General features: G+C 40.8%; 1 protein-coding gene across 3 annotated transcripts in view; it reads right to left on the reverse strand.

The window, feature by feature from the left end:
• Positions 1-21,549, reverse strand: part of fsip1 (fibrous sheath interacting protein 1) — a 450,012-nt gene that overhangs the window by 337,504 nt on the left and 90,959 nt on the right. For all 3 annotated transcript variants that reach the window (XM_039742012.1, XM_039742010.1, XM_039742011.1), the window contains one exon: positions 20,009-20,149. In XM_039742012.1, coding sequence (XP_039597946.1) covers positions 20,009-20,149 — 141 coding nt within the window. The remainder of the gene's footprint in view (positions 1-20,008; positions 20,150-21,549) is intronic.

Below are 21,549 nucleotides of genomic sequence, written 5' to 3' on the forward strand. Positions count from 1 at the left end.
CAATGATGGCACATGTTGTTTTGTAAACATAATTATTTCTTGATGATGAATTATTTTTTCTCAGAATAAATTTACTTTAGTTACAAGTTAGATTTATCTCATTTTTTCCAGTGTAAGATTAGGGTAATTAATTATAAGGGTGATTTGTTTATAACCCCTGTTATTACCAGTTGTATAAGCTTTCCAAATTCTTTCTAATAGACATACATTTACACTGGTCGATGTAGGTTTATAATTCGTTGATATTTTAATCAAGGAAATGTACAGTACATTAAAATGCACATAGACAAAGAGAACTTTAAAGACAGATATATGCAGTACACTATACACACACCAGAATGACTTAAAAAGAAGAAAATTAAAAAAAAAAAAGAAAGAAAAACTTGGCAATCCCCATCCCAGTGAAGCACTATAAAAGGATATTACCATTGGTACAAAGGAGCTCCTCAGGCCGGGTTTACACTTCACGCGACACTTGCTCCCCCAGATGCTACTGCTACGCAAGTGATGTACTGTTTATACTCACATGGGTACTTTACATAAATCTGGAAGATTCCACCAGAGGGCAGCGCGAGATATCATCACATTGAGAAAACGTTCGGTTTCGCCGTGTTGTCAGTAGCCTGAAACATCCATTAAATTCCAAGGACACCTTGCCACAATATCTCTGAAAAGGGTGTTAAATGATTACATGCAACAATCCAGAGAGACCCCCATTCCAGCAAACATCGGACACAAGACACAAACAATCCCTGGACAGGGCATCAGCTCATCACAAGGTGAATACAAGCACAGACACACACAAGCGTCATTTTAGCATCACCAAAACCCAAAACCATCCTGTCTTTGGAAGGAAACAGGAGCATACTGTGGAAACCCACCAGGAAAACATAAACTCCAGGCAGGGAATACCAAGGATGTGACTCCCTGCGAGGCAGCAGTGCTATTGGTCCGCCACCGTGCCGCCTCCATAAGTAATTTAACAGTATTCATTATTTCAATTATGTTACCGACTTATATTTACAATATAATATACATACTTTAATGCATTTCATCATTAAAGTGATACCAAGTATAAATCTAAGGATTCTAAATGTGCAGAGAGCTGAAATATAAATTTAATGTGTTCTGTGTAGCAATTGCTGCTTGCCGCTGCTGTCGGTTCAGGAGGAAGCCCCAGAAGCACATAGCGATTAACAACTGGGTCGGTTTTAAGATGACGTTTACAACATTATACTTAAATGAAAAAATAAACAATAAGATTAAAGTGCACAAAATAGACCTATTCACCGTGTCTTTCATTTTTTTCTCTGTGGTTCAAATATGCTGCCATACATTCTGATGCTGTTGTGAAGGTGCAAAATAAACAAAAAAAACACAGCATAGAAGATGGTATGTAAGGCTTTTAAAATATATTGTGTCATTACAATGGGGAGTATGCAATGCTTGAATATAAAAGTACCACGAATTCATTTGCATGTCAGCATTTTTCTTCACCACATCGAACCATGCATCAAACATTGAATCACGCACATCAATCCTATAGGATCCACAAAGCAGTATTCTGTCACATGTAAATAGTAAACAGACTCTGACTTCACATTCCAACTTGATCACACTGCACCCCCGACTATTTGCTGGTACTGCAATGCATTTACTCAGTCTGAGCATGAAATATAAACTGGCCCTTAGTGTTTCTTCACAAACTTCAGATGAATGATTAGTTGGCTGAAAGTCCTCAGTGTTAGTGTGACAGAGAGAGGATGTGCAGCATTGTTCATAATGGCACTCAATTTTGTTTTCATTCTCTTCTCTTCTACTACCTCCAGGTGGTCCCAGAGTATGTCACATAACTGAGCCTGCCCTTTTAATTAACTTGTTGATTTGGTTTGCCTCTCTTCAAGTGATGTTACCAACTCAGCATACCACTACTGTAAAGTAAACCTAAACAATACAATGCAATTCTCATATATAAGCAAACAAAAAAAAATGCAAAGCTATGAAATGGGGGGTGCCAATGAGCAAAGTGGGTGGATGCAGGCTTATCTAAGCCCTATTCTGGCACTGTGCATGCTTATAGTTAAAAAGCAAGGCTCTGATCTGAAATTTGCTTAAAAATAATTGAATGTCTTACTTGGGAATAATAATAGAGGATTTCTGGCTATGGCCATATAAGTGAATGAGTTTTCATTTTTCCCTCTCAACACAGATATGCAAATTTACTTATTTAGCGTGTTGAACTTTGCTACAACCCATCTGGTTCTGCTTGTGTATCTCTATCATTTGCTAAGACATCTAAAATATTATATCAATTCATTTTATGGACGGCATAATAGATGAGGGGTCAGATGTAAAAAATTTAATTAAGAGCAATTTTGGACTAAATACCAACACAACATACTGTAACTAATGTGGATTTCAGTGCAAAATGAGCTTCACCTCGATTAACCACAACAAAGCAGTAGTGGTTTTAGTAGGATTGACTACTGCAACACATTATTTGCTGGCTGATCAATATGCAGCTTTTACTTGAATCAAAATGCTGTTGCAAGAAATTGCAACCACATAACTCAAGTTCTCAAGTCCTTGAACTGGCTTCCAGTTAAGACTGGGGTTGATTTCAAAATCCTCCTTTTACATATAAAGCCTTATATGGCAAAGGCCTTGCTTACTTATATACTAGAGTGTGCATTAAGATCTTATGTTGACCTACTAAATATTCCAAGGATTAATAAAATAAGAGTGGGAGGGTGAACTTTTAACTAGCTGAAAAAAATTGAGTTAAAGTTGCTGTGCAATCAAGGTAAGCTGCAATATTCAAAAGAAAGCATGACGTAAAATAATAAGGAAACTCCGCAAGTATGATCATGTACCATAGAATGCAAGCATAAGATTATAACTGCAATCTGAACTTTAGGGAAAGTTTAAATTCAATTTGTAAAAGGAGTTTTTTTTGTTTTTTTTTAATGAAATCCTTAGTGATGGATTAGAAGCATCACACTGTGACCAGTCACATAATCTGTAATGATCCAAGAGATGGTGGTTAGTACATGCTCAAGAAAGTATGATTATTCCATTGATTCCCATCATGCTGTGAAAATCCTGTGAAAACAAGACCGAAACACTGCACAATATTATACTAACAATATTATAATACAGTGCCGTCAGAAAGTACTCTGATGCCATCTCTTTTTCACATTTTTTCCACATATGTTGCAGCCATGTGCTAAAATCATTTTAAACTACTTCCCAATCCATCAAGCAACACTGAATACCCCCAGAAGGACAAAAAATAGGATTTTAGAAATGTTTGTACATTTATTAAAAATAAATGGAAAATCCTATTGACACAAATATTCAGACACTTTACTCAATACCTCATTGAAGCCCCTTTGGCAGCCATTCTGGCCTGTAGTCTTTTTGAGTCAGACACAACAAGCTTCCCACATGTAGAATTAGTCATTGTCTACCATTCTTCTCTGCAGATCAATTCAGGCTCTGTCAGGTTGGATGGAGACCATCAGTGGGCAACACTTTTCATGTCTATCTAGAGATGTTCAATTAGGTTCAAGTCCAAGCTCTGGCTGTGCCACTCGAGAATCCCCCTCAGCATTGTTCCTAAGGCACTTCTGTGTTGTCTTTGCTTTGTGCATTGGGTCATTGTCCTGTTAGAAGGTAAATATCTCCCATCTGAGGTCCAGAGTGCACTAGAGCAGGTGTTCATTAAAGATACTGTATATCTGTGCTTTGTTCTGTTCAGCTTTTCCTCAACTCTGTCTAGTCTCCAAGTTGCTGTCACTTAAAACAACCCCACAACATGATGCTGTTACCTCCATGCTTAATTGCTGGAATGGTATTGTGCAGGTTATAAGCGGTACCTGGTATCCTTCCAACATAATCCTTACAATTGAGGCTAAACTGGTTTCTCTACAATCCGAGAATTCTTTAGGTGGCATATTGCAAAACTTCAAGCAAGCTTCCATGTGTTTTTTTTTTAAACTGAGGAGAGGCTTCTGTCTGGCCACTTTGTTAGATAACCCAGATTAGTTAGAGTTGCAGTGATGGTTTTCCATCTGGAAGTTTCTCGCATCTCCACACAGGTTCTCTGCCTCATTCATAGTAACCATCAGTTCTTAGTCACCTTTCCTACCAAGACCCTTCTTTGCTTCTCAGTTTAGTCGGGTGGTAGGCTCTATTAAAAGTCATGAATATTCCAGGTTTTTTCATCTAAGAATTATCGATGCCACTGTGCTCTTTGTAACATTCAGTTTCTAGCCACCCCTACATCTCTGCCTTGATACATGTGCAATCGTGCATACTGACCACGGGAAGAACAGTTTAGAAATATCTCTACTAGGGAAGCAACAACTAATCATTAAAATTGATAATTATCAATTATTAATAATATTGGCAATGGATCACTTTCATCAATTACTTGATTACATCATTAAGCCAAGTACATTGTGGTAATCGCATCACTACTACATATAATTGTGAAACCATTTGGAAAATGGCAGATGGCATACAGAAAAAACAGCACACTTCCAACAGAATATAACATGGAGCAGCCAACAACAGTGTGTAGGCTGCAAGCAAATGTGCCAAAGAATCTGAACTGGTAAAAGATTTCCCAACAGAAAAAAATAACCATGATGACGCACAAAGATAGAAAATTTCAGTAAAAATAATCTCAGAGTATTCAATAGCAAAGAAGACCAGAGTTTCACACACATATGAATTAACTTGTTTTGCTGCAAAGGAAAAATAGTCTGGACATTTCCTAAATATATGACAACCATACTCATTGAGCTAAGTAAATTTCAAACATTACTGCAAAGAAACTAATGAAGTCATGATGGTGCAACATATTCTTCTGTGATGGTCAGATATTTACATCATTCTTTAACAGTAAACAATCTCTTTAACAGAAAAGAAAAAAAATCCAAAACTTCAATACCATCCAGTTGGCTTAATGTGATTCTGAATACATAAGCCACACTGCAAGTTCAGTTAATTTGAAACCTTTTGTGTTCTTAAGGAAATTTGGTGTGTGTGCACTCATTGCACAACCAGAGCCAAAAGTGCTACAGTGTTTTATTTTTTTTATTCATTACTATATGTTGAAGCCGTAACCTCAATGATAATCTATAGAATGGGATGCATGAGACAAATTTCAACTGTCAACTAGGTACTGAGTGTTGATTTATTGTGGGATAAAAATGAATTTAAATGATTTTGCCATGATTTTGAATACTTTCTAAATGAATATATATACTGTATATTGTGGCAGGCAACCGGGGACCTTGCCCCACTAGAACACATGAGGAAGGGAAGGACAAGGGGCCTCATGCATAACGCGGTGCGTAGAATTTGCACTATAACATGACGTAGGCACAAAAGCCGAAATGTGCTTACGCACAGAAAAATCTGTGAAAAGGCAATGGCAAAAGCAAGAGGGAAAATATAAGAATATCAGTGAATACCAAGTGGAGACAAAGAAAAACGTACTATTTGTTGGTTTAGGTAGTGGTATAATCAACAAAAGGAAGTTGATCGAGTGACATAGTGTGTTGGAGAAACTTGAAAGCTCAAGTTCACAAAGTCGCATAGTGCCTGACATAAAAAAGAAGTTGTCACATATCAAAGTTGCCGTCAAAAGGCGAGACGTAGCCCACCATCTGAGTGTCATATGAAAGCTTATTAGGGTACAGAGAAAAAAAAGGCACACAGTAGGAAAAAAGCACAAAATGTTCACTTCAATCTCGAAATTTCCACTTTAATCACATAGTTTATTTTGTCATTAAAGTAGAACATCATATACTTCATCTTAAAATCGTTTAATTTACTAGTTTCTCAAATCCCATCCCCAAAGCAGCACGTTAAATGCTTTGTTTTGTATTTGATCTTTTGCTCTGTGTGTGTGAAACACTACATGCTTTCTCTTTCTCCGATTGGACACAAAATACATTACATTCATGATATTACAGCTCTCTGAATAATTAAAATACTGAGATGTATATGTGATCTCTTTTTCATGGTGATAGGAGTTAAAGCATGTCATTAAACAGGGGAACATGGTGCGTGATTGTGTGCAACCTTCAATGAAATTATTGTAGCAGTACTGTCTCTTTCAAACATACTAATCTCAAATTCCTGTCCTTATTTTTCTTTCTCCAAATACACAATCGCCACACAATCAGCTCTGTAATAGACATTAAGCCATCTGTAAGCTTACAACGACGATTCTTCAAAACTTTTAAGGAACATTGAAATATCTTTGTAGTACATGTTTAATTATTCTATCGATCTATCCTTCCAGTGTCGCGTCAGCCCCAGAAAGAATACAGCACAAGGTAGGATCAATCCGTGAACTAGCTAGCGCTGCAGAACTATGGCCTCACATGTTTAATTATTAACAATATAGATTATTTAAATGAAGTTAAACTTTTATCTATATAATATAATCAACATATTTTGCTGCATTTCATCTTAAAAATGATATCGTCATCATATGTAAATATGCGCTTTATAAAGTGGCACAGGTTGTGCAATATTAGAACTGTAGTGCAAGTTTACAGTGAGGTGATTGTACTTGTAAGTACAAACAGTTCTGCAAGGAGCACTTGATGGACTGATTGATTGTTTAAAGTTCTTGGGATGAAACTGTTTCTGAACCGCGAGGTCCGTACAGGAAAGTCTCTGAAGCATTTTGGCATGGCTGAGGCAGCATGTGCTTGATGCTGTATACCGATAATTCTCTTTCCGATCAGCTGCTGCTGTGATTCCCCACTCAGATACAGTGATATAAATACTCCAAGTGGTGCAGTGAGAGTAATATGGAAAAAGATGATCCGCTGTGGCAACACCTAACGGGAGCACTGAAAGAAGAAAAAAGAGTAACAACGCTAAAGCAGTTATGGTATTTGGAATACTATGGCTATTCCCTAGACCATTATATTGTTACAAGTTAATTACAATCAGATGCATTACACTAATAAACAATATGCGGTTAGTTTCAGTGTATTTATAAAGCCACGAGCGGAGAACTTGCGTACGACAGGGTATGAGGTACCGTGGAAATGTGCGTGGCTTTACGCCAAGTGTAGGTTTTATACATCGATATTTGAACGTGTAAACGTTCTTAGGCAACATTTCTGTGCGTATGCATCGTTTATGCATGATACCCCTGGAGAGGGGCAATATCTTCCCCGGGAAGCAAGAGGGCAGTCACCCAGATTACATCGGGACCATGGATTTAGAGCTTGGAGGCTCAACCCGGTTGAGGTCCGTGGCCAAATCATCAAAGGGTGCTTGGATGATCTTGGAGCCCTGGATGGCAGCACTTCCGCCACACCAGAAAGTTCAACATAAAAGAGGCCACCTCACTCCATTCGGAAAGCTGGAGTCGTGAGGCAGAGGACGGAGCTTGCGAGTGGAGGAGTGAGGGCGGCAGAGAAGAAGGAAAGTAAAGTAAAGGACTGAGTTATTGTGTCTGTTTTGGTGCACTGTGTGAGTAGAAGAAAAGAAATAAACATGTGCTTTTGGACTTGGGTGTCCTGTGTCTATCTGTGATCTGGGCTGAATCTTTCACAATATATAGTAACCACAAGGGGAATGCCACAGAGCCTCGAACCTCAGATGCAATGTCACCTGGGTTCAAATAATGGACTTTCATTACCCCAAAATACCTCTCCAAGTATGCACAACCAACAACACCACAATTACTAAATAAGTGAATGCCCTTTCTCTCCTTCTGCTCCTCCTGTTAAGTGTCACCTAAACCCTTCAGAATTTTTCATATTCCTGAATAAATATGACTTTAAATATAATCAGATTTGTGGAGAACCCAGGTAAACAAATGAGACAAAAATATAATACTTGGTCATTTATTAAGACAAATTATCCATTATTACATATCTGTGCCTGGCAAAAATATGTGAACCATGCTTTAAGTATTTGGTATAATAATATCTGCAGCTCAACCTGTGCTCTTTAGTGTTTATTTCACTATTATATATATATATATGGTGGCCCACAAAAAAAGTAGGCCGCCTCCACTGAGACAACTGTATTTTACATGTTGAAGAGAAAAATGATTAAATTGATCACATTTACAGAAGATGCTGAAAGTGATCTCCTTGTGCGTCAATACATCTCTGTGCCCATTTCAGCATGTTCATGTACTTTCTTTGCAACGTCATGGGATCAATTGGAGGTGGGCCACTTTCTCGTGTTTTTATATATATATATATATATATATATATATATACATACATACATATACACAGTATATATATATGTATGTTTATTACACACACACACACATACACACATGTGGTTGTGCAGGGAAAATGGTAAAATTTTGTAATTAGGTGTTGGTGACCCTGGGGTGTCGGCAATTGTTTGGGACCAATGTGCCCTTGTTTAGAACCCCTTGCCATTAGTTATAATGGAGTAGTGGAGTGGAGCGCAATGAGAATTTATGATAACAACATGGGTGCTTAACTTCGAAGAAACTGGTTCAGCCTTTAAAATAAAAAAAGTCCCCAGGTGGAGCAACTTCACATACTGCTTAACAATCAATGGCAGCTATTTAACTATTGTTTAGAAGGCGCATCATTTCATGCAACGGTGACATTTCATGGCCTCAGAGAGACCCAGATCTTACGGTTTGTGATTTTTTTTCTTTGGGGACATTTTAAAAGCCAAGTGTACCACACACATCCTGCAACCATTGCTGAACTAAAAAGGAGAATTGGAGAGGAAATCGCTGACTTTCCTCTTGACATGTTATGTCAAGCAATGCAGAATATCCACAACAGGCTTTCAGAATGTGTACGGAGAAATGGACAACAACTTCATGATGTTTTCTTCAAAACATAAAATGATTATTGAATGAATATTGATTACCATCATTAGTTGCATTTCCTGTATAATATATTTCATTATTAAATTTATTTTGTAATGTGTTTATTTGTGCATTGAACGTCAAATGAATACTTCCCATTTCCCTGCGCCACCCTGTATACACGCACAAACACCCGTGTGGCAATTCAAATTCAGGTGTTGGTTTTAATGCAAAAGCTGCAATTCCCAGTCCAGTCACTATCTGTATGGAATTTGTATGTTCATCACATTGGCTTCAACCTACATCCTCATTCCAAGTAAGTGTGCATTAGGTTAACTGAGATGTCTGCAAAAAAAGGATGTGCCCTGCAGTGGACTGAAGGCAGAGTTGATCACCACCCAAGATCTAATACTACTGGGACTGACTCCAACTCCATACAAACTTATCAAAGAAGAAGCAAACAGATGAATTACTTGACAGACAGTCTACACTAAATCTTAGTTATATTCCATCTCAAAACTTTTTCAGACACTTTGCTCTGATGCCAAAGGAAAATGTATTAATATATCTTATCAAATGAAGCATTCTATTCAGTGTTTCAGAGCTAGTGAAAATAGTCATTATTCTCCTATTCTCAGTAAGCTCAAATGAAGTCAAGTCTTTCCTGAACAGAACAGGAGTTCATAACATATTAGCTAGCATCTGACTTTTCCAGCAAACTGCATCCCCCCCTCTGATGATTCACTTGAGAGCCATTTTCTAAACCTAGGAATTTAAATAAAAACTGAAATAAATGCTTGGCAGTCTTGCATCAGCTCTTTGCTTCCTCCATTTATTTCTCATAAAAATGCAAAGTTATGTTGAAAATTTCCTTGACACACAGGTTTTAGCACATATGTACCTCAGAATTTAGAGTGGAAAAAAAATTGTAACGTGGCATTTTCAGAATCTATTTTTTATTGTAGTTTTCTGAAAAATAACCCTGTCTTGGTTTAATTAGCATTACCTTTCCACATTTATTACCTTTCTAAAGGCTAAAAACTTCAATGACTTAAAAACTGTAAATCCATACACTGTACATATTCACATCTATAGATTGCTCAGTGTGTTCTACTTTATTTAAGTCGCCAGCAGCCTACCACCAGGTACAGAGAAACCTAAAATCATAGATAACGCCTGTTTGAGAAAGAGAGAACTAAACTGGCAGAAACAGCAGTCCTGAACATGGCACTGATGAAACTAGAATGCCACTAGTGACCATTCTGGCAAATAAATGCAAAGCCAGTTAAAAACAAACACCAACAGGCTCCAATATATACCAAGATGGTTACAACATAACCCGCTGGATGAGTCCTGGTTAGATGTAGAACAGACACTTTGCAATACTATAGAGCTTTCGGACCTACCGTTTATTAGCTCAAAAATAAGAAAGCATGAAAGCTTTAAAAGTATTAATATCAGTACCTCACTGACAGCATGGTGGGAATATCTAAAAATGACAGAGTCTTCACTAATTCCATGCAGAAGCACACCCATCTGGAATAATCCTGACATATTGCAAAACAATAAAATGATGAACCTCCCATACTGGAAAAGTAAAGGAATTCTATACATGGAACACATATTTGAAGGATTGGATTTCATTCCATTTAACAGAATAGTCTCACAATTTGGGATAGACAAGAATAGATTTTTAGAATATCTCCAAATTAAATCAGTAGTTAAAGAAAAATTTAAGCTTAATAAAGTAGAATTACAAACACCATCAAGGGTATTAGACTTCTGTAATCTCAAACACCCCAAATTACTGTCTAAAGTATATAAAACATTGACCAAAATAGATGATACAATAGCAATTCCTATAGGCAAATGGGAGGAGGATCTATTAGTTAGCTTTGATCAGACTTTCTGGTCCCAAACTTGTTTAAAAACTTTTAAAACGATCAGAAACCCCAATTTACAACTAATTCAATACAAAATTCTACACAGAGTACACTATACAGGTCATCGGATGTTCAGGATGGGATTTGTGCCATCTGACACCTGCACACACTGCACAGACAACATTCCTGACAGTTATATCCACGCACTGTGGTCATGTCCACCTGTTCAGGGATTCTGGTATAGAGTATGTGAAGACCTGTCAAAGTGTCTGAAATGTGATATCCCAACTTCCCCCTCATTTTGCTTGCTGGGGAACCTAGAGGATGTCCCGATTGAAACAAATTTGGTTCACGTGGTTCTCACTGCCATATGCATCGCTAAGAAAACTATCCTCATAAACTGGAAAAACAAAGATAATCTTTGCATTAACCAGTATAGAAATCTTTTATTGGATCATATTACACTTGAGACAGCCTCTGCCTCCACTTCAAATCAATCTCTCTGGGCTCCTTTGATCGGTTCCATCACATAGCGATGATGGAGGGTCATTGATATGGTCCTGCGGGATGCTGTGGTTGATGTGGTGGAGAGTCTGAGCTTGGAGTATCTGGAGGATCCCTGGGGTGGGTTCACTAGGGGGGTCTTGGGCTGGGGGGCTGCTGCCCGACTCTGGTGGTGCTTGGGTTACCTCCGGGGGTGGGCTTCTGGTGGTTGTGTGTGGGGCCTTAGGGGGGTCTTGACGGTGGCTGTGGGTCGCTGCCTAGTGGCTGCAATGCCCCTGGGTTGGTCTGGGTGTGGGCCTGGTGGCTTAGGGTATGGGGGCGGCCGTCCCCGGATGGGGATATGGGTGGGGCCTTGGGGATTGGGTCCTGGCATGTACGCTGCCGGGAAGAGGGCAGGAACATGCGGCAGTTCCACCATGGGGAGGGGGATGTCCGGGAGGGAAGATCCAGCTTTACCTGGGTGTCTTATGTCTTACTTAATCTGAATGTTGAGTAAATGTGGGGATGGGAGTAAATATTCTGCTGGGGTGGTGTGGGTTGGTGGCCTCAGACTCCGTGGGGCTCTGTGATGCTGCTGCTTCGGCCATGGCTAGATGGGCTGGGGCCTCCGTGCCCCGGGTGGATTTTGGGAACGGAGGTGCCTATTGGGGCCAGTAGGGGAGCTGGCTCCCTGAAGGGCTCAGGCCCCTCAGCCGTTCCTCCCCATCCTCAGACATTTCCCTCCTCCTGCTCCTTCACATCATCACACAAACATGCACATAGGGCCTTGGGGTGTGGGTATGGATCCCAGACTACCCCCCAATTTTATTTGCACATTAAACACTTCCACAAACAACATTCCACACAAATGCACACTTAGGGCCTTGGGAGTGGGCACACTCAACGGCATCCGGTGGGGGGAAATTTCAGCCTCACTCCGAGTGCCGGTGTCCACTTGCAATTTTAAACTGCACCTAGTCACGGAGAGTTTTGGGGGGGAAGTGGGCTGTGTGTTGGCATCAGCTGGTGTAGGCCACATGGTGCCGGCACTGCCCGCACCCCCCCAACCACAAAATGCACCTTATCAACACTACATTAGAGCAGGCGGAGGGAGACTAGAGGTCTCATTACACCTCTGTTCTCAGTTAGCTGCCCGGGGCTGGAGGCTAGGAGTGGGAGCCGGCCGTCTGCCTGTGGTCTGGAGTGGTGGGATGCTTTGCTCTGCGTTGGACGGGGGTGCCTGCTCACTATTACCCCTGTGGAACGGGGCTAGCTCTGGCGTCCAGGAATGGCTGTACCTCAGGTACGGCAGCACCGGACCAGAGTTAGTAGGGTGTGTATGGGGAGTGTGAATGGGTGTCTGGCGTACATCCTTGTAAGTCTTGGGTTGTATGTGTATGTGAGAGCATGAGGGAGGGAGTGTATGACTGTGTTTGTGTGTGACTGTATATGTCAGGTGGGGTTTTGGACTCCTCCCCTCTCCTGGGACATCTGGCAATACTACAACATCTTTGCCTACCCTCCCCCTGCCTTAAGCATCTGTCTGGTCGCTCCCGGGGCTGCCTGGTGGGATCTGGTTCCCTGGGCTCTGTTGGGTCCTCGGCGGGGTGGGTCGCCCTTGGGTCCCGGGCTGCTGGGTTCCGGGCCCGGCCGACTCGGGGGTGAGCGGCTGCGGGCAGGCCTGAGGGCTTGCCGTTGATATCTCCCGGGACTCTGCCGGCTGCTGGTTGTGGCCCCCGGGTGATCCTCTGCACCTCTCGAGTGGGGGTTGGGGCTTCTCTGGTGACGGCCTCCCTGGGGTCTCCGCGCTCTGGGGTGACCTCTGGATCTCTGGGCTTGGAACTCCCTCCATCTTCCGCACGTTTTTGGGGGCAGGTCTGTGGCCCTTCACACTCACTATTGGATGCTCCTATAGAGAAACCTTACACATACAAGCATGCGTACGCACACAGGTGCTCACATGGTGATTTCATAAGTATGACTTGGACATCTTCAGCACATGATCTAAGGTTGTGGTGGCCCTAAATGCCTTAGTAATAATTACTGTATGATTGTCAGCAAACATTTTACTTTTATATATCTTCATGTAGCTGATGCAGCAATGTTTTTGTCTTGTGTTTCCCCCCCTTTCTGCAGGTCTAGAAGCGGATTCTGGTTCATTTATTGTTTATTCTATACGAAAACCCCCCCTTCCCCCTTTACCTCCATCTCTTCCTTCTCTCTCTTCTTTTTCTTTCACTTTTGTCTCCGTGTCCAGTTAGAATCTTAAAAACATCTGAAAATATTTTTTAATAAAGTTTTGGTATCAGGCGTGACGTCAGCAGAAGCTGTAACGCTCCACCTGAGAGAAAAACTGTAAGGCTAGTCGCCAGCATTCAGACATCAATTCTGATTGCTTCACAGCCGAACAGGACACGGTAAAAAAAAAAACAAAAAAAAAAACACCACTACTGTATAGTTCTTCAGTGTTGTTTACAGCATGTTCATTGTATGATATAAACTGGATTTGCACACAAGTTAAAGAAATGTAAACAACTACTGCCCGGTAGATATATTTAATCATATACACTTTATTGCCAAAAGTATTAGGACACACATGAATTTTAATGACATCCCATTCTTAATACATAGTGTTTAATATGGAGTTGGCACACCCTTTGCAGCTATAACTGTTGAGTTGTGTGGCTCATGCAATTAAGCACAACACGAGCTGCAACAGAACTGATTGTGCACAAATGGTGAATCAAGCTTTTATGTTTCAGTTTTTAAATATTTAATCATTTTGTGTAATTGTTAGTGCTTTCGTTATGTTGTCTTGCAATATAGCAGTCCAATCCCTATTTATTGGTTTTCTTTTCCCAAATGTTATAGCATCCCCCAGTGGGGGAGTTTGGTACCGATTGCTTTTGTTACACAAAACCATTCAATGAACTAACTGAAATTATTCAATATGTGTAGGCAAGCAATTATGAAAACTGTTTTAATGCGAAATTAACAACTGAGTTATTTCTGCTTTATAAAAATATATTAATATGCTTGATGGAAGTATGATAAATTACTATCAATATGCAGTTAATTTTTTTCTACTTTGACTATGAAGTGATTTGTTGTATAAGATTGACTTGACTGTATGCAAGGTTATTTTCTTAAAATAAATAAAAATGTAAAAAAAAAAATCAGCTAATTTCAATACAAATGAAATGAATTTGAATCATTCAATTAACTGAGATTTATTTATTATTTAAATCAAACTACAGCACTAACTTTAATTACAATTCATTTTCATTATGCCTTAATGTAATTTCAAAATTCAACTTATTTTCATTGTGCTTTAATGTATCACGCAAAGTAGTTTGGTTATTCCTGCTGGATCAGAAAGACAAAAATTGCAGCCAGAGTACAGGACTTGACATAATAATGTAGCGCAGCAGACAACTAAACACAGCAATGGCATTAAGCAAAACATAGCACATTCAAACCCAATTAATAATAGCCAACAGTATCTAATTAAAAATATGAATGTCAGGTACTGTATAAACACTTAACTTCTGGAAAATATATGCTATTGAGACTTACTAACATGTTGTACAAAAATATTTTGGAACTGTTCAAATGGTTCTTTGAAAAAATAAACACTGCCACTTTTTTCCTTTCAGATTAGATATTTACTATAGCTAACCTCAGTTTCCAAAACCAGCATCTTATGTAGTGAAGGTACACTACAATTAAACAACTCTATATGTGTACAGTTTCAAAATCAAATTATTAAATGCATAGTAACTCATTATGGTCTGATAAGAACAATTCTGGTGAGAACAGGCAATATATTGTACCTTGCCAGTCCGTTCTCGCTTAACAAATCAAAAATATTATTACAAAAAGAGATCTTTATGTTCCTAAAGTACTACTGTTACTAGTTGCCACACTATTTCAGAACTTATTCCACCTATATATGGTTGTCTGCATGAAGATACCTTTTCTGACAGGAGTGTGAAATTTATCCTTAACCAGCTATTTTCTGCCTCCCTGTGCTCTTGTTGATAACAGCTGCCATTCACCATGCCAGCTTCCTTCTTAACTTTAAGCACTTTTGTTATGTTCCCTCTTAATCTCTGCTTGCTTAAACCAATATGATTGAACTCCTTCAGTCTTTTTTCATAGGTAATATCATGCAGTCCTAGAATCACCCTAGACAGACTTCTTTCTTAAATGCTGCCATGTCTTTTGGCAATAACCTCAAAACTAATTAAAAAAATGACTGCTGACTCAAACGTCGACATTTAGAGGTAATAAGTGGAAAGTCACACTACAGGTAATGGCATGTTCCTCAAACACAGACTGGTAAAATCGTCTGCAAATTTTGGTTTTGGATCTACTTTTACTTTACTATTTTTTGGCCTATGAGTTTAGTTGAGGGTTGCCCACTTATCTTTTCTGGAGTTATCCTAAATAGAACACTCATTGTCAATAATTATCTTGTTGAGGTTGTCTTTGTTATTTTTCTTGAACACATTTCTTATTTGTCAATTTCTAGAACAATGTTGGATTCTGCACTTAATAATAGGGTGTAAGATGGCTAAGAAAGATGGTACAGTGTAGAGAAATAGTGAAGTGCTAGGAGTAGTGATGCAGGTTGTCATTTCATTGGAAGGGGATTCCACCACTAGGAGGCAGCATTGTGTTTAATCACAAATATAAGTTTCCCTTAGTTTTGTGCCAGCACTGGTTTATGTACACTTAGACCGGAGTTATACTTCACACGACGTGACACAAGCTGCAGCAGACACTCCTGCTATGCAAGCGTTGTACTGTTTCTACAGTATTTGTGCACGTACTTTACGTAAATCTGGAGGAATCCACCAGGTGGCAGTGCAAGATATCATCACGGTGAGAACAGGTTCAACTTCGTTGTGTTCTGAATTGCCTGGAACACCCATTAAATTCCAATGACAGATGGAGCTCTCCCTGCAGCATGGAGGTGCCCCAGATACCAGCAGGGAATCATGGACTATGGAGTTTTCTCCTACAAACCTGCTGGATACCCCTTTGCCAACAGAGGACGCTGCAGGGAGGCCCAGAGGGTCATATGTGCCCTATAACCTGGAAGTGCGTCATAGGCAAAGCAACAGCAGAAGTGACGTACTTCCAGGATTAAGAAAAGGACTTTTTATCTGACCCGGAAGTGATAAGGAATCATGGACTGAAGGATTGGAAACACTTCTGGGTCAGGGACTATAAAAGGATTATGGGAGCTCCCAGACGGCGAGCTGAGCTGAGTGGAAGGGTGGCAACGAATCTGGGAGTGTAGAGGATTGATTATTGTATTGTGTTTATTGAATGAGTATTGTGGAGAGGAGGGTGTTTTGTGCACTGATGCTTATGAATAAAGTCATCATTTGGACTTTTATCTGGTGCCTGGAGTCTTGGACAAGGGTTCAAGGGAGCGATAGTGCCCCCTATCTGTCACAGTGGCGTAGCTGGCAGGTTTCTCTGGCCGTCGTTTTGGCAGAGGACCCATTTTTAAATTGTCTGTTGACAAAGAACCCCAAGAAGGCAGCGTCAGAACACGCAGCAACATCGCCTGAAACCCCGTTCCTCAAGTCCGTCATGGGAAAGAACAAGCTGAAGCCAAGTAGCAGCACCAGCAGAGGAGATCCACTCACTATGGCCGACACCCAGGACATAGTACAGAGTGGCTGCGCAGCATGGGAGAAGCCTCCGAAGGAAGATAAAAACACCGAAGTATGTGCCGACGTATTTAACGAACATATTTTTAAAACATCTCATTTAGTACCATGCACATACCTCGGAGAACGTCATCCGGAGGCTCTGCGGGAGGCAGGCAACTCTTCCGAAGACGGCGGTACACTCTCAGTCGAGCTGGTGGGGAATACAAAAGACTTGCGCATGTCGGGTGCCGGCGAGGGACACGTGATCCAACCCGGTGCATGGTGGGAAGGAGAAGGTCCACGTCCTGTTGTTTCTACCTTTGCCCGCAAGGAGACGGACATTCCGAAGGGGGAGGGGGAGGCAAGCGAAGCACTGCTCACCCTACAAGAAGTTAAGGAGGGCCGGGAAATGGCTTATCGGTCGGTCGACAAATTAATAGAGACAGACCGCAGTCCGCCGAAGGAAGGCGACCCGGTCCTCCGATATAAAGAACTCCAAATCCCAGAAACCTCCACGAAGCCCGTCAGAACATGTGCCTACAGCAGGCGTGTTAATTGGCTCCCGGCCGAATGGTAAGACGAACAAGGAAGTAAGTCTACCTCCAGGCCGAATTAAATAATAGTAGTAAACGTACAGGAACTCGAGAAATTGATCGAGCCTGTTAGAAGTGTTTTACAGATGCCGACGGCGATTAAAAAGATCGTCGGAGACCTGGGAGAGACGGCTAAAGCGCACATCAGGAAGTGGATAAATTCTTGCGGCATTTAGGACAACAACCTCCCTACTTATATAATGAAATAGGGACGCGGAGTGACACGGGCCAGCGTTTAATCCATAGCGAGTGCCAAGTAGATGCGTGCTCTACAAGAGAGGCTGGAACGTTTACAGGAGGGTCGAGGGAAGGGCCAATCGAGCTGAAGCAGCTGGATGGAGCTGTCTCTCTGAGCTATTCGGTCCTAAAGACCCTGACCCGTGTTATTAATAAATCTAAAGGGGTGCAGACAGGAAAGGGGCTCTCTTTCTCTCATAGAGAGACCCAAACTGTCGACAAAGCTCATAGTAAGCAAGAGATCCCAAAAATAAAGCGGGGGTCTCCTCACAAAAAGGAGAAGGGCGTAAAAAGCACAGAGGCAGCTGGGGAACCCTCCTCAGTGAGAAAAGGGGAAGAGACAGAGTTCCCTGAGTGTTTCCAGCGTCGCAGAGGGAGAATTCCGGGCGGACAAAGGCAGTGTTACGGATGCCGACGGCCGGGCCATATTTAGCACAACTGTCCCTGGAGGGCAGGGGATAAAGTGGATTACCGTTATGAAACTCCCCCTAGGTTCGCCAGGGAATACACAGTCAAAGTCCGACCAGAAGTCCTTCCTGGAGGAAGACGACCCTCGCGGGGCTAAACGCTTCTAAACACGTTTTTTTCGCTGGGGGGAGAGTACTGTGGTCTATGGCCGGCTTGTCATCACGGCCAATACCCCGAGGCAGCCAGATTGAGCTCTCCCCTGCAGCATGGAGGTGCCCCGGATACCAGCAGGGAATCATGGACTATCGAGTTTTCCCCTACAAACCTGCTGGATACCCCAAGGGCCAACAGAGGACGCTGCAGGGAGGCCCAGAGAGTCATATGTGCCCTATAACCCGGAAGTGCGTCATAGACAAAGCGACAGCAGAAATGACGTACTTCCGGGATAAAGAAAAGGACTTTTATCTGACCCGGAAGTGATAAGGAATCATGGACTGAAGGATTGGAAACACTTCCAGGTCAGGGACTATAAAAGGATTGTGGAGCTCCCAGATGGCAAGCTGAGCTGGGTGGAAGGGTGTCAACGCGTCTGGGAGTGTGGAGGATTGATTATTGTAGAGTATTGTGTTTATTGAATTAGTACAGTGGGGATGAGGGTGCTTTGTACACTGTTGCTTATGAATAAAGTCATCTTTTGGACTTTTATCTGGTGTCTGGAATATTGGACAAGGGTTCAAGGGAGCGATAGTGCCCCCTATCTGTCACAACACCATACCGCAATATCTCGGAAAAGGATGTTTAATGATTAAATCCATCAATCCAGGGATGTATCCATTTCAGCTAGCATTGGGCACGAGGCAGACAAAATCCCTGGACGAAGCATCTGCCCATCGCAAGGTGACTACAAGCACTTACATATACTAGCGTAATTTTAGTGTAACCAAATCTGCATATGTTTGGAAGGAAACCGGAGCACGCTGAGGAAACCCAGCAGGAAAACATGTAAACTCCAGGCAGGGAATACCAGCAACGTGACTGTCTGCGAGACAGCAGTGCTACTGCTCTGCCACCTTGTCACCCCCATGTGTGTAATTATTAACAGTATTAGTTATTTAAAGAAATTACCGATTTATCTGTAAAATGTAATATAAATACTTTAATGCATTTCATCATGAAAGTGATATCAAATATAAATCTAAGGATTCTAAATGTTTAAAGAGTTGGAATATCATACATTTAATGTGCTTATTGTGGCGATCTATTGCTGTTTGCCGCTGCTGTCAGGACCGGAGGAAGCCATAGAAAAAAGATGGCAGAGGAGACAGTATGTGAGACTTTTAAAATGTATCGTGTCATTACGATTGGGAATATGCAACTCTTTAATATAAAAGCACCACGAATGTATTTGTATCTCGGCATTTTGATTTATCACATTGAACCATTCATCAAACAGCAGAGCGCGCACACCCATCTCGTAGGATCCGCAAAGCAGCTTTCTGTCACATGTAGATACTGTACTAAACAGAGACTCTGACGTCACATTCCAACTTTTATCACACTGCGCCCCCCTACGTTTTGCTGGTACTGCAACTCGCGCAAGCGTCGCTGTAATTTCTAAGGATCTGCTCAGAGGACACATCAAATGAACGCTGGGAACGCATGGCAGCCATGATGCAGGCGCGTACATGTTCTGAGCGTGAAGTATAAACGAGCCCTGAGAGCAATGTCAGCCACAAACTAGAAACAGTTTTAAAAAGTAAACAGAATTTACTAAACTGCTGGCATTTACTTCCGAGAGTTACAAAGCATGTTCCGGGGGTGAGTTTAAAAAAAAAAAAAATTGAAAACAAAAATTGACCAAATAAAATAAGCTTCAAAGGCTCTTACCTGAAGTGCTCCAGAGAAAGAACCAGGGCTGAACACCACTGAGATGTCCTCAGAAGAAAGCAGAACCTGTAGTCTAGCATCAACTGCTTTAAGAGAATCAAATTCATCTGTTTCTTCAATGACAGCCAGTGTTACATCTGCCTATGAAAAAATTATTTTGAGGCAATTAAAAAAACTTTCTAATGTACTGGCCAACATGCTATAAGGATAAGGATAACCCATAGTATGTACAGGAAATCTGTTCTGGGCAACTTGAGATGACAGCCAAATTGGTTGAATAAAAGAATGGTCAGAGTGGGCAAGAGTCTTAACTGGAAGGACAGACATAACCAAATGAAAGAAGTGAAAATCAAGGCCACTTGGAATACTTTACCTTCACGTCCAGCATTTCTAACTAGAAGAATTTTAGGGCTACTTCAGTCTACCAGAAATCCCAATGATGTCACCCTGCACACATAGTAGCAATAGCAGCACATATTTTACTAACCAATCCACAAAATGTTACCTTAAACCCACCAAATGAAAAATAAAAAGAATGTTTAAAATGAAAGTAAACCAAGAAACTGTGAGATCTAAATCTTCAGAAAATAATCATAGGAACTTTTAATAAGACAAAAAATTAAAATACACAAACATGATGATATAAAAACTCAAAAAAAACATTTATGTTGAATCTAGGAAGAACAGGCAGAATGCTGGTCTATGCAACAACTATGCAACTTGCCACCATGAAATAGGACAGTAGGATCCAAACAATGTGGTCAAATGCCACTAGTCTGGTTACAAACATGAAAGACGTTTAGGGTAAAAAGGTAGCACAGTTGAGCATAAGTGAATATAGACATAAATGAATGAGAGAATAAAAAGTTTGTAAAAAAAAAAACACAAACTGTAATCTATGCTATTTCACACCTCTCTGAAACTTTTTAAGAAACTTCGAAGGTTCCTTTTCATCTGTATTCTTTACAAGGTTGTTGGGACTGTCTTTTGTGTTGTGTTAATGTAAGCAGTCCTTGGTTATTATCTCCCAAACAGAAAATGGACCCATCATGGAAGACCAGACACTGTCAAGACACAGTAGGAGATGATGCGCTGTTACGATCAGTGTCAATGCTGTCCAACCTCTTTGAGCTGTCAGCCCTTTATCCGAGGTAAAAGTTAACATTCTATGCATGGTGTCTCATTGCTGTAGAAGTGTTGACTTTGGTGCTGTCACATAACCCACATACCATCCTGTGGTATCATTCATCTCAACTACACAGTCATCGTCATCATCAACTGTTATCTTTGTAATATTAGATTATACTTTATTTGGAAGCTCTAAATAAATAAATAAGATATAAAGAAATTCAGAAAACATCTAATACTTCCCTTTGCTGTATGGCAATAAGCTAACAGCTTTTCATTTGGTGTTACTTTTTCATGCCTTTTCAAGATTAACATATTTTCACTGTCACTGACAGCCTAATCCATTGTGACATGCAATGTCTCGCTCCCTCTCCCTAATGTGAGATTTATTAAAGCTGTCAACTTCAATATCA

This window comes from Polypterus senegalus, chromosome 18 (genome assembly GCF_016835505.1).
Source record: "Polypterus senegalus isolate Bchr_013 chromosome 18, ASM1683550v1, whole genome shotgun sequence".
Lineage (NCBI taxonomy): Eukaryota > Metazoa > Chordata > Cladistia > Polypteriformes > Polypteridae > Polypterus > Polypterus senegalus.